Here is a 13768-nt window from a genome sequence, read left to right on the forward strand (position 1 = left end):
CCCTTTTAATAAAGACTGATGCTTGTCGAATAGGTCATAAAAAGCACGTAAACTCTATCTTAATTTCCATATCAGAGCGGAGCCGAGGAGTGGAACAGAGGGCTGCCTTGACTCGAGGGAGAAAGAAAACGACTTGAAAAAAGTAGAATAAAAAAACGTGAAATAAAAAAATGAAGAAAAATATATGCGTAAGAGAAGAAATACCCGAGGGGTCGCAAGTGCAATGCCTTTGCGTGTAAGGTCTTCGGGGGAAGGAGACAAGAGGGAGACAGAATATGTATTTAGAGTTTAGACTGCTTTTATCTTCATCTTGCCTCGCATTTACGACCGACAGCTGACTCGTACCCCACGCATTTTGTAGGATGGTTGATGGTTGTGGTTTACTTTGCTAGTTAGTTGCCCTCTGCTCTTAAACAGCATCAAATCAGCCTCCGGTGGATCCTCTCTGTCCTCCGATTTCGCCCGTAAACGCGGTATTTATAGGTTATAGTTACTCCGAGAAATCTACATACCATAATACACATCATCCGAAAAAATCGTCTTCCAATACTATCAAGTTATTTATTTTCTGTGTCGGATTCAATTGATCTATTCCGCGAGGAGCGATAATCAATTTCCTTCGTAAGACTGTTTTGGAGCAGTTCAAAAATTACGTTACACTTCGGGAAGGGGGAAACAGGTTTTGTGACGATTGTGACGTAGGGTTGGAGAGGTGAAGGCAGAATGTGACATATCACACGTGGAAAATGTAAATGAAGAGTGACAGTACTCTGAAAATAGGTTTATTGCATAAAAAATTCTTTAAAAATCTCAAATACACGTTGTGTTAAAAGTATTTGTTTGAATTCTCATTTTTTTTTAAATATTAGAAATAAAAAAAATGTTTTTTTTTTTTAATTTCAGTTCAAATTTTAGCTTAGTAATAATTGTTTTGTTTCCTTTATTAATTCTGAAAAAAGAAAATTTCAACAATATACAGAAATTCACAACCAAAGACATGCGTTTTCAACTAGAGAATATCTATTTTAATCAGAATAACATTAAATAAATTTTCAGTTAACGAACTTAATTTTTAACAACAAAAAATGTACAATTTTTTAACCAAAAAACGAGATTTCTACATAACAGTGGAGATTTCCAAATAAAACATCATTTTTTAACAAGAATTGCCAACAATTTTTTTAAGCTTTTTTATTATTTCTACAGAAAGTTGACTTTTCAACCGAAAATTTACATTTTCTTACCAAAAAATTGAATCTTAATCCAAAAAAGACCAATTTTTAAAAAAAGAGATGAATTTTCATTAAAAAAAGATTAAGTTCTTACCAATAAACACGATTTGTAAACAAAATACGTGATTTTTCATGCAAAACGTTGAATTTTTAACAAAAAAGTTGAGTCCCAACAAAATTTTAGAATTTCAAAGCAAAAAAAAAACGATTTTTTTACAAAAACTTTACTTTTCAACCCAAAAATATTAATATTCAACCAAAAATATGAATTTTCAGCTACGAAGATAAATTTTCTACCAAGAAATATGAATTTTTAACTAGAGAAGATCACTTTCAAACTAAAAAATATTAATTAAATTTTCAATTACAGAAAAATAATTTTGAATAAAAATAATGAACAAATTCACAACAAAAGAGTTAAATTTGCAACCAAAAGAGATGAATCATCAATCAAAACACATTAATTTTAAAACAAAAAAGAGGAATATTCAATCAAGAAAGATTTTTCAGTAAGTAAAGAAAAAAAATTAATCCGAAATGTTGAATTTTCAAGCCAAAAAGACAATATTTCTGCAAAAGAGTTGAATTTTTAATCATAAAATATGATTTTAAAGCAAAAAATTAATTTCCAATAAAATTTTTGAATTTTAAAGTAAAAAACTATTTTTTTAAATAAAAATTTCAATTTTTAATACAAAAATATGAGTTTCTTGCCGAAATAATTGAATTTTTAATTTTAAAAAAGTAATTTCAAGAAAATAGCCAAATTTTCAACGAAAATTATGAATACTTAATTAAAAAAAATAAATAAAAATATTTCAACTTCAACCATAAAGATGAATTTTTCACAAAAACAGATGAATTTTCAAAAAAATACATACAATTTTAAGTAAATGGTACATTTTAGCTTCAAAAATTTGAATTTCAACAAGCAAAAAACGAATGAATTTTTAACAAAATACTGAAATTTTTAAGCAAAGGTGTGCATTCTTAAAAACTGTTGAATATAAAACCAAAAAATGGTTTTTTTAACAAAGTAATAAGACTTTCAACCAAAAAGAAGAACAACATACAGGATTTTTCAACAAAATATTTCAATTTTCAACTACAGAAAATCAATTGCATCCTAAATAAAAATAATTAAATGTTCCATTACAAAAAATTCATTTTCAATCAAAAATAAAGAAACTTACAGGGAAAGAGTTAGATTTTCAACCAAAAGAGATGAATCTCCAACCAAAACAGAATAATTTTCAAACAAAAAAGAGGAATTTTTAACTAAGAAAAATTTTGCAGTCAAAAAAAAAAAAGGTCATCCAAAATGTTAAATTTCCAAGCCAAATACATGAATTTTCTACAAAAAAAGTGGAGTTTATAAACCTTAAATATCAATTTGGATCCTCAAAAAAAAAAAAATAATCATCATAATAATTTAAAACCAAATAGTTGAATTTTTTTACCGAAAGATGAATTTTCAATCACGAAGATTAATTTTCTACCAAAAATACGCGTCGCAATCTATACTTAGGGCGGTCGAAAATAGCTATTTTTTTAGATAAAGACAATTAAAAAGTGGCCTTTTTATTTGAACATTGAACAATTTCATTGAAAAAATATCTTTTTTGGTCGAAAATGTAATTTTGTTGTTATTGAAAAGTCAATAATTTGCTTAAAAAGTAATCTTTTTGTTGAAAAAAATAACTTTTTTGTTGGACATTTGTCTTTTTCGATACTATTTGGTTAAAAAATAAACTATTTTGTTGGAAACTCAACTATTTGGTTTGAAAATTAAACTATTTTATTGAAAATTTATCTGTTTCATTTAATTTTGGTATTTTTGGATAAAAAATGAATTTGCGATTGAGAGTTATTTTTATTTGGTAGAAAAATTCTTGGTTGAAAATTCATTTTTTTGGCTTGAAGATTCAACTATTTCGTTAAAAATGCAATTGTTTTTGGTTGGAATTTAATCTTTTTTTGTTCGAAAATTCCTCTCTTTTGCAGAACTAGATGATCAGAATTTTTCCGAAAATGTTTTGTATGCATAGAAAATTTGCTTGACTTCTGATTTTTTAATATATGTAGTAATAAAAAAAACTAATTTTAATTCTCGCTTAAATTTTAGCGTGTCCATAATTTTTTATTTCCTTTAGAATTGATGTTTTTTGAAGTTAGTCCTGTTTATAATTCTTTTTTTTTTAAATATCATTTTTAATTTTTTGCGAAGAATCTAATTAATTTGGATTTTCTAGGGATCGAATTTCTTATCTTTAATCAACTTCAATCAGTCATTTTATTTTACAAGTAAAGCATCTTTTCCCCCTTTTAAACATTTTCCCCTTTTCTCGTTTTTTCGCTTAAATTCTAACTGAATTAATAGAACCTAATAAGAAAGTTCAACTAGTCTTCGCTGAAAGTTAATTATTTTTGGTTAGAAAGTCTAATACTATATTTTTAGATCAGAATTCATCTCTTTTGGTTTAAAATTGATTCTACTATTTGGTTAAAGACTTAAATAATATGTTGAAAATTAATTTTTTTTTGTTTTTGTTGAAAAATATATTTTTGAATGGAAATTTTTCATTGAGAATTAATCTTTTTGGGTTCAAAAATCAAGCACTTGGTTGAATTATAACGTGATAAACATTCACTCTATTGTTTGAAGATTTCACTATTTTGTTGCATACTCGTTATTCTTGAGTTAAAAATAAATTCTTTAAACTGAAAAATGAACTTTTCCATTATTGGTTAAAAATTGATCATTTTGAGTTGACAATTAATCAGTTTGATTGAAAAATTATGGAGTATGTTGTAAATTCGGCTTTTTTTAGTGAAAAATTAATATTATTGTTTAAAAATTTAACGGCTTGGATGAAAGTTGAATCTGTTAAACATTATTTTTTAAATTCAAAATCCATATCTTTGATTACAAAATTAAACTATTTTGTGCAAATTTCGTTATTTTGCTTGAAAATTAATTGTTTAAACTGAAAATGGAACTATTAAATCATTGTTTGAAGTTGAAAATTCAACAATTTCATTGAAAATTCCACTACTTTATTTAAAGTTAAAGTACTCTTGAAAATTAATTTTATTAGTTGAAGATCTATCTCTTTGGTTGGCAATTCAATTTAATAAAAAAAATTATATATTGCGCTGTAAATTAGAAAAAAAATTTTTGGTTAGAAAATTAATCTTCTTGAGTAAAAATTTAACTCTTGGTTAAAAGTTGAAACAGTTAAAAATTATTTTGTTAGTTCAAAATCCATCTCATTGTTTATATTTTGAAACTCAACTATTTGGGTTTAAAATTCAATTTTTTGGTTCAAAATTCATCATTTTATTTTGAAAACTCAATTATTTTCGCACAAAATTAGAATATTTTGATTGGAAATTAATATTTTTGGTTTTGAAATGCACCTGTTTTCTAGAGGTTCCATTTTTTTGGTGTAGGTTCATTTTATTAAACTAAAAATTGAAATATTTCATTATTTGTTGAAAACTGATAGTTTTTAATTCATCCAATTATTTCAAAATATATGTATTTTGTTGTAAAATCGTATTTTTTGGTAGAAAATTAATTTTCTTCGTTAAAAATGCAACTACTTGGTTGAAATGTGATGTAATTTGTTACGGATTATTTTTCTTAGTTGAAGATCCATCTGTTTCTTTAGAAATTTAACTATTTTGTTGAAAGCTCGTTTTATTTTGTCGTTGAAAATTGATATTTTATTATTAGTTTATTAGAATTTATTAATATCTTTATTAGAATTAGTTTATTAGAAAATTAATCTTTTCGATTAAAAATTCAATTATTTGGTTGAAGGTTGATTTGATTTATTAAAAATTGTTTTATTAGTTAAAGATACATCTTCTTGGTTAAAAATTGAACTATTTTCTTGAAAATTGATATTTGTCAGCTAAAAATTCAAGGCTTACGTTGAACATGTCTATATTTTGTTGCAAATTCGTATTATTTAGTAGAAACTGTAACTCCTTGATTAAAAATGTAATAATTTGGTTGAAAGTTGAGTTGCTTTATTAAAAATTCTCTTTATTAGTTACAGATCCATCTTTTTGGTTGGAAATTTAACTATTTTCTTGAAAATTCGTATTTTTTTGTTGTTGAAAATTGATTGATTTTAGTTGAAAATTGATATTTTTAGCTGAAAATTCATGTCACTATTTTGTTGCAAATTCGTATTTAGTAGAAAATTAATCTTTTTGATTAAAAATTGAATTATTTGGTTGAAAGTTGATTTTCTTTATTAAAGATTCTTTTTATTAATTAAGATCCATCTTTTTGGTTGAAAATTTACTTTTTGGTGGAAAACTCATTTTTGGGTTCAACATTTAACTTTTTTTTTGGAGAATTCGCCTATTTAGTTTAAAAACAAAGAGTTAGGTTGACAGTTTCTCTATCGTAGAAATTTTATGTTTTTGGCTAAAAGCGGAACTTTTTGGTTAAAAAAAAAAATCTGTTGTGGTTAAGGATTCAAATATTTTGTGGAAAATTCGTATTTTTTTGTTGAATTCAACAGTTTTTGGTTAAAAATTAAAATCTTTTTTGTTTGAAAATTATGTTGAGAATTGTTGCTTTTCGATTAAAAATTGTATACTACTTGGATGAAAACAAAACTTTTTTTTTAAATTAATTTTTTATTGGATAATCATGGCTGCAGTTTCAAAAATTCAACTACGTTTTTGAAAATTTAATTAATTTTATTTAAAAGGTTACTATTTTGTTGCACATTCGTTTTTTAAATAAAAAATTCATCTTGTTGGATGAAACTGTCTTCTTAAAAAAATCGCCTTTTTGGCTTCCAAATTAAACTATTTCATGAAAATGTTTTTGGTTAAATTTTAATCTTTTAGGTTTAAAAATTTGATAATTTCGTTAAAATTCAGCTTTTTAAATCGAAAATACAACGATTTGGTTGAAAATTCAACTGCTATGTTGAAATATCAGTTAAAATTTTAATATATTTAAATTTATTTGTGTGATGATCTGTGACGCAGAAGTGGTGGGGGTAGAAAAAACCTTAAATACAGCATGACGTAGTTTTTGAACGGCCCCTCTCCTAAAAGATCTAACAAGTACAAATAAATAACCTTCGGATTTGAAAATATAATAAGCTATATTTAAGTTCACATTTAATGCCTGCTGGAAAATAAAAAAAAAATAAAAATGAAGTTTTCGCTACTTACAAAACAACTACAATCTTAATCTTTTTACAAATAATTTAATTACATTTAAATATTTCTAGTGTAAAATATCTTAATAATATTTTTTTGGAAGTTTGATCAAGAAGTATTTCAGAACTTTGACTGATAAAGGAAATGACGCAGATGTATGTGGAGCTAAAGAGATTCTGATTAATTAAAATGATTAATTAATTTAGTAGATAAATTTGTAGTGAAGGATAATTGAAGATCTTAAATTTTTTAGAGTTCTTTTTTTCAATTTTCGTGGATGAAGATTTCTCCGAAGTATTTAGCGACATTAAGACGGTTGTCGCTTGCCCTTTGACATGATGAGATAGTGATTTGTAATATATTGAACACCTATTTTTTTAGATCGCCAGAATCGACGATCTTGCGTATTTGATCTTGGCCTCCTCGTATCTTGCCTCGCAAATCGACATGCCGCCAAAATTCTCTGTTTCCTGCATCCTGCTATTTATTACTCTAGGTATGTTCACTATAAAGAAAAAAATAATAATTCTTGTTATTATAAATATTAATAATATTAATAATTTTAATTAAATTAAAACAGATTTTTGTTTTGTCTCACGCAATTTTTAAAATGAAATATAAAATAATATTAAAATATCATTTTTGTTATTTCATAGTATCTATTATCTAAAGTAACAGAAAAGATTTGCAATGACAACATTTTTGAGGAAGACTGAAAAATCCCGAAAAGGAAAATTTCCGAATAATAAAATTCCGGAAATGGAAAGGTCCCAAATTATGACATTCAAGAATAACAAAATTTACTAATAGTTTATAATATTACTGAACTGGAAAATTTCCATATAATAAACTTCCCGACAGTTAATAATATTACCGAATTTTAAAATTCCCGTATAATATAAACAACAAAGTTTTTAATAAATGTTATTTATTTATTAAAAATAAAATAATCGAATATTTTTATTTAAAATATATGTTCAATGTTTGAAGTTTCTACAATTTTTGTTTGAATTTGAAATAACAATAATTTTTTTTTAATATTTCTGGATGAAATTTCGTTCCAATTATTGTTATTTTAAATTCAAACAAAAATGTTAAAAACTTTAAACATTAAAGAATAATTTTTTTAATAGAATTATTTAATTATTGTATTTTTAGTAACAGAAAAAAAATTCTATTTAAAAAAAATTGTTTAAATTAGGGAATTTTCTACTTGGGTTATTTCATAATTCGGCTATTTTCTGTCTGGAATTTTCAAATTTGGTAATTTTACAGTGCCGGGAATCTTATTTTTAATGATTTTTTCTTATAAAATTCTCGACAGAAAATTGCCGAATTATAAAATATCTAAACTAGAAATTTCCCGAATTTAAACTATTAAATTTTTTTTATGAATATTATTTATTAAAAAAAAAAATAATCAAATATTTTATGGAAAAATATTTGTAATCTTTGAAGTTTCTACAGTTATTTTTTGAATTTAAAATAACAATAATTGAAAATAATATATTTCTGGATGAACATTATTATCAGTTAATTTTATTTAACCTCTGAAAATTACTCATTTCTTTTAGATACGCGAATTTATAATTGAAAGTTTTATTTTTCGATTGATATCACAGTCAAAAAACACAGTAGATAAAAAACTGTTTACGAACTATTTTATAGGGATGTATATTTGATGATTTTTTTAAAGAATCCGTTAGTATGAAAAATAACCTTAAAACATTTTTTTGCATAAAATAAATATTTTATATAATTTTGTTTAAAAAAAGTCAAGTTCAAATATAATGAATTTTCTGTCATCTGTAAAAGTAAACTGTTTTTTTTATCAAACGCAAGTCGATAAAACATTTTTTTAAAATAATTTTCGAATAATTATGTAACTACAGTGTTTTTGATAATTTCGCATTTTTCTATTGTGTGATTCTCAGGGATAAACATTTTACTTTCACAGATATAATACTTAATGACAATAGAAAATTCATTATATTTTAACTTCGAAACTTTTTTTTAATAAAAATGTTTGAAATATTTTTTTTATACAAAAAATTGGGTTTAGAGTGATTCCTTACAAAAATTCATCAAATCTACGTCGCTAAAAAATATAACTTAAATAATATCTGAATGGGGAGGGGGGATTATATTGAATTAAATTTTTTTTTAATTGGCTTAAAATATTCCAGATATTTTAGACAATATAAAATTGCAAACACAGAAAAATTACCTGATTATGAAATGTCCGAATCTGAGCAATTAAAAAAATTGTTAAATAAAAAATCAAGCAAATTACTTTTATTTGATGAACATATTTGTTATTTCATTATTTACTTATTATTTAAGCAATAATGATATTAAAGCAAGAAATGGTGTAGTTTTTGTTGAGGACGACCATTGTGTACTGCAAGATTTGAAACAATTTAATGGTTTCAATTCACCTGACCCTAAAGCCAAAAACGCACATTAAAATTCTCTACAAAATTTATTATTGAGACTGAATACAACCCTTCAGCGATTATTATTATATTATTTTCTAAAAAATATAATTTTTTACATTTTTTATGGATTTAAATGTTTACTTATTAAATTCTCATTTAAAATTATGTGAATATTATATTTTTAACAGTTGTTTTTAATGCAAAATTCGCCTTTTTCTTGAATTTTTCTCAGTTCAAAAGGGAATATTCTTTATCAAATTTTGAAATAATTTTCAAAGGTTTTAAAATAATAAGAATTTTGTAAGATGCCTAGGGAAATTTAAAATTGTTTATTTATTTTTAAAAATTTATTTAAAGAGAATATTGCAAAAGATTTAAAAACAGTTCAAAAAATGTATTTAAAAAAAAAATCAAAAATATTTCAAAACATTTCAAAAGACTCCTAAAAGTGGGACGACTGAAAAATCCCGTACACATTTTTTCGACCAAACAATCAAAAATCCGAGCAATTTAAAAAAAATCAAATATTCAGAACGAAGCAAAATAAGAATAAATGTATTATATTGAAACAAAATTGGATTGAGCAAAAATTTTAATAATGTTAAATATAAATGGATTTGAATTATTTTGATGAATTTGACTAATAGCAGATTAATTTTATTATTTAACCGTTAACTAATTTGAAATATTAGAATAGTGAAAATTAAACATTTTTATAATTAACATTAAAATTACAGTATGTTAAATAAATTTTGCGTTAATAAATTATAAACGTTTAGGGATTTTATTAACCCTCAATAAATTTCTTTGAGAATGTTGATGTTCGTTATTGGCTTTAATGTTGGCTAAATTGAAAATTAAATCTGTAAATAATAATTTCTTGCAGGGGGAACAATTTTAAATTGAAAGTATTATTTCTTTAGTATCGTAGTTTGCAAAATTATATAAGATTTTATTATAACTATTAAAATTATATAAACATTTATGTGAAATTTGAAAAATTCTTTAACTACAACGTTTTTTTGATAATTTTCTATTTTTACTACTGTTTGATTTTGCAAACATTTCTAATGATAACAAAAAATGTGTAAATATGTTTTCATCGAACGTACGTCGTTATGCAATTTTTTTCAAAATAATTCTTGATCTACAATCTTTTTTAAATATATTTTGGTACTTTCTACTATAGCGTAACGGTTTTCAGCAAATGTACGTAGGCAAAGAAATAAAAAATGTTTATAACATTTTTTTAAATTTATCATTTATTATTAAAATATTGGTATTTTGACAATTCTATAGCTAATTTTTTTTCGAATGTTTAATATTTTCGAGATTCTATTCGTAATTAACAGAAGAAGAATATAATTAGTTAACACATCGTTCAATAAGTCCCGAGACAAACAACGAAAACATTTTTTTTTTCAAAAATCATTTTTATTCATCAACATAATCTCCTTTTAGAGTGATACAATCTTTCCAACGCCTTTTCAACATTTCTATACCATGTTTATAGAAAGATTTATCCTTTGCTTCAAAATAGGCTTCAGTTTCGGCAATGACCTCCTCATTCGAGCCAAATTTTTTTTCCCTGGAGCATTTTTTTGAGATCAGCAAAGAGCCAGTAGTCGCTAGGGGCTAAATCTGGCAAATCCGGGGGTAGGGAGGCAAATCAAAGCCCAACTCGTTGATTTTTGCCATTGCTTTCATGGACTTGTGGCATGGTCCATTGAAAGCAATCGCAGCACCCACTTGGAAAAAACCTTTTTCATGCTCAATTTTTCATGAAGGATTGTAAATACGCTTACAGATGATATCTGTGTTATTTCTACAAACTCACAGACCTTTACTTTGCGATTTTTCATTACGATTTTTAAAACTTCACTCACATTTTCCGGTGTAACGGCTTCCAATGGCCTACCCGAACGTTCCGCATCGTTTGTGTCCGTACGACCACGTTTAAACTCAGCATACCAACGACAAATCGTTGATTTGGATGGAGAGGAGTCCGGGTAACGTTTTTCAAGGCACTGCTGGGCTTCTACGGTGTTTTACCCATTAAAAAACAATGTTTAATCAACACGCGAAACTCGCTTTGTTCCATTTTTCAAACCAATTACAAAGTGACTTTACTCTACCCTCGATAACTCTGCTGTTTGTGGTCCAATCGACGTGAAATTTTTACACATTTCATGTGAAGGTTCGCACTCTAGGAAAACGTGGCTAGTTTGGTACTACTAGCACCATCTCTGGGTTAGTCTCGGGACTTAGTGAACGATGTGTTATGAACGTTATTTTTTCAGATATTCCCTATTTTTCTGGGAGAAATATATAAACTTTTTTCTGCCTCCCCCAAATGATACTTTATTTTTGGACTATAAAGCAGATTTTCCAAAAGGTTTCAAATCTGAAAATTCTAAAGTCCTAAAAGTAAAAAATTACCAAAATTTTCAGTACTTAAATTTTTAATTTAGTTTTGCTAAAAATCAATTCTCAGAAAAAAGTAGTTTTTCTGTCATTTTAAGTATCAAAATAATGCGTAATTTCAAATAAAAAAACATTTTCAATGCTATTTTAAAACTTACAAAAAACTTTTGTTTGAACAATATTTTTTGCAATTGAAGTTTTTCTTACTATCGCATCTTGCAAATTTTGAAAAAATGTTTGAATTTTAATAAATGATAGCTTGTTTTTTGAGAAAAAACATTCTCTACAACTCTATAAATAGTTTTTTTTAAATCAAATATTTTCTAAACAAAAAACTATATCATAAGACTATTTAATCATTTTTAAAATTTAAAGCCATGATTTATTAAAACTCAACCTTTTTTAATCGGTAAGAAGCAAAGTTTTAAACGTATTCCATGAAAAAGAATGGTTTTTTTTAAAGACATGACTGATAATATTTCAATTCTTAAAATCATAGAAAATTTTTTTGTTCCAGTGACCCGATTTTTGGCAAAACTACCTTTAGATGTTCTATTTTTGTATTTTCATTAAAACGAATTTACCGTTTTTAATATTTAAATTCGAACCCTGTCAAAGTTAAATATATTTAAATTCAAATATTGCGACCTTCTAAATATAATTTTGTCCTATTTTATCACATAGATTTTAATTTTTTTTACATTTAATTTTGAATAGATTTCAGATTATCCTTTAAAAAATACTAATATTAAATATAATTTTTTCTAGTTTTTAAATTCAAAAGTATTTTACGACAGAAGTCGGATATTCGAGTTTTGTAAGTAGGAAGTCCAGTGCCTGCATCCGGCACATTGTCAGTGAGTGGTTGTTTTATCAATTTATCATTTCGGTTGAATGAAATATGTCGACATACAACGTAGGACGTTTTCCTTATAAAGTTTTTTTCAATGAAGATACTCTCCTATCATATCATAGTATTAGATTATTATTATTATTATTATTATTATTATTATTATTTATCAAGGGGGGACCCTAAAATATTGAGCCATAACTTCGAGGAAACAATGTCAGACCTAATTGTTATCTTCAATAACAATCATTATTTATTTCAGTTGTGTCATCAATTTTATCTCGAATAGGAATGATTTTTGTAATTCTTGGTTTATAAAAAGTCATTCCAATTATTATTTTTTGTGAAATAATATTTAGCACTGATTATTTTTTTCAGCAACGCATGTTCAATCATGCGAAATAGATCAGATGGATTCTGGATGTCGAATTTTTAATGCCCAGTGTAATTGCGGATTCGGGTGTAAATCGGAATACAGATATATCAATATGGAAGACTGCAAATTGGCTTTGAGAGGTAACTTATTATTTTAAATTTCCAGGAACAGAGATCACAGCGCACAAGGAACTTGAAAAAGGGAAAATTGGACCATTTTCAAGAAACAGGGGGGAAATAAGAGGAAAGATTTAGCATTTTTTTACATTCAGAAGAGAAAAAAGAAACTTTTTATATAATTAATTTAAAGAGAATATTGAAAAACATTTCTAAAATTGTCAAAAAAGAATCTGGACAACTTTCAGGCATTTTTTTGCAAAATTAAAAAAAAAATAGGAAAAAACTGAAACATTTTAAAAGATATTTAAAAGTATAGAAAAAATTTCAGAAGTAATTAATTTTTTTTATATTTCCAATATTTTAAAATAAATGTAGATTTTGGAAGATATTGAAATAAAACTTTAAATGTTTTAAGGAATTTGAAAGTTTTCAAAATAATAAACAAGTATCAAGATTGCTGAGCAAACTTAAAATTATTTTTTATTTTGAAAAATAAATTTTAAGAGAATATTTAAAAAGATTTCAAAGCATTTGATAATCGATTTTTCAAATGGATTTTTGCAGATTTCGAACAAAAAAAGTATAAGCTTTTTAAGATTTTTTGAAGGTTTCAAAATAATAAAAAATGTAAGATTTCGAATGATTAATTATTTTTTAAAAATTTCAAAGAATAGTTAAAAAGATTTCGAAAGATAGCTAAAACTAGGAGGATTGAAAATCCAAAAAATAAATCAAATTCCGAAATAATAAAATTTCTGGCCGTTTATAATATTACCAAATTTTTAAATTTTCCAATTTAAATAATTAACATTTGTTTAAGTAAATAAATAATAAAATAAAAAATATGTTCATATAAAAAAAGTACTTTATTTATTATTTAACAATTTTTTGATTGTTTAGAATGGGGAATTTCATAATTAAGGAATTTGTATATGTGTGCATTTTGATGTCGAAAAAAACTGAAACATGTTAAAAAGATATTTATCCAGTTTAAAAGATATTTATGAATATTTAAAGAGATTAGAAATATGTACGAGGGCAGTTCAATAAGTCCTTAGAATGACCAACAGATGGCGCGCGAATCGCTCCAAATCATCTGTTTTCAGTCAGCACCACTCCCGACTAGATATATG

The 13768-nt window shown here is 25.1% G+C and overlaps 1 protein-coding gene across 2 annotated transcripts in view; it reads left to right on the forward strand.

The window, feature by feature from the left end:
• Positions 1–328: 328 nt before the first annotated feature.
• The window catches only part of LOC117176822 (protein crumbs-like), an 18907-nt gene continuing 5467 nt past the window's right edge, over positions 329–13768 (forward strand). Inside the window, exons 1-3 of one of the 2 annotated variants that reach the window (XM_033367145.1) lie at positions 329–464; positions 6810–6924; positions 12519–12656. In XM_033367145.1, the coding sequence (XP_033223036.1) occupies positions 6876–6924; positions 12519–12656 (187 nt within the window). In that variant the 5' untranslated portion in view covers positions 329–464; positions 6810–6875. Of the gene's footprint in view, positions 474–6809; positions 6925–12518; positions 12657–13768 lie in introns of both variants that reach the window. The other variant, XM_033367144.1, reaches the window with a different exon arrangement.

The sequence above is a fragment of the Belonocnema kinseyi genome, chromosome 7 (assembly GCF_010883055.1).
Source record: "Belonocnema kinseyi isolate 2016_QV_RU_SX_M_011 chromosome 7, B_treatae_v1, whole genome shotgun sequence".
NCBI classification, from domain to species: Eukaryota; Metazoa; Arthropoda; class Insecta; order Hymenoptera; family Cynipidae; genus Belonocnema; species Belonocnema kinseyi.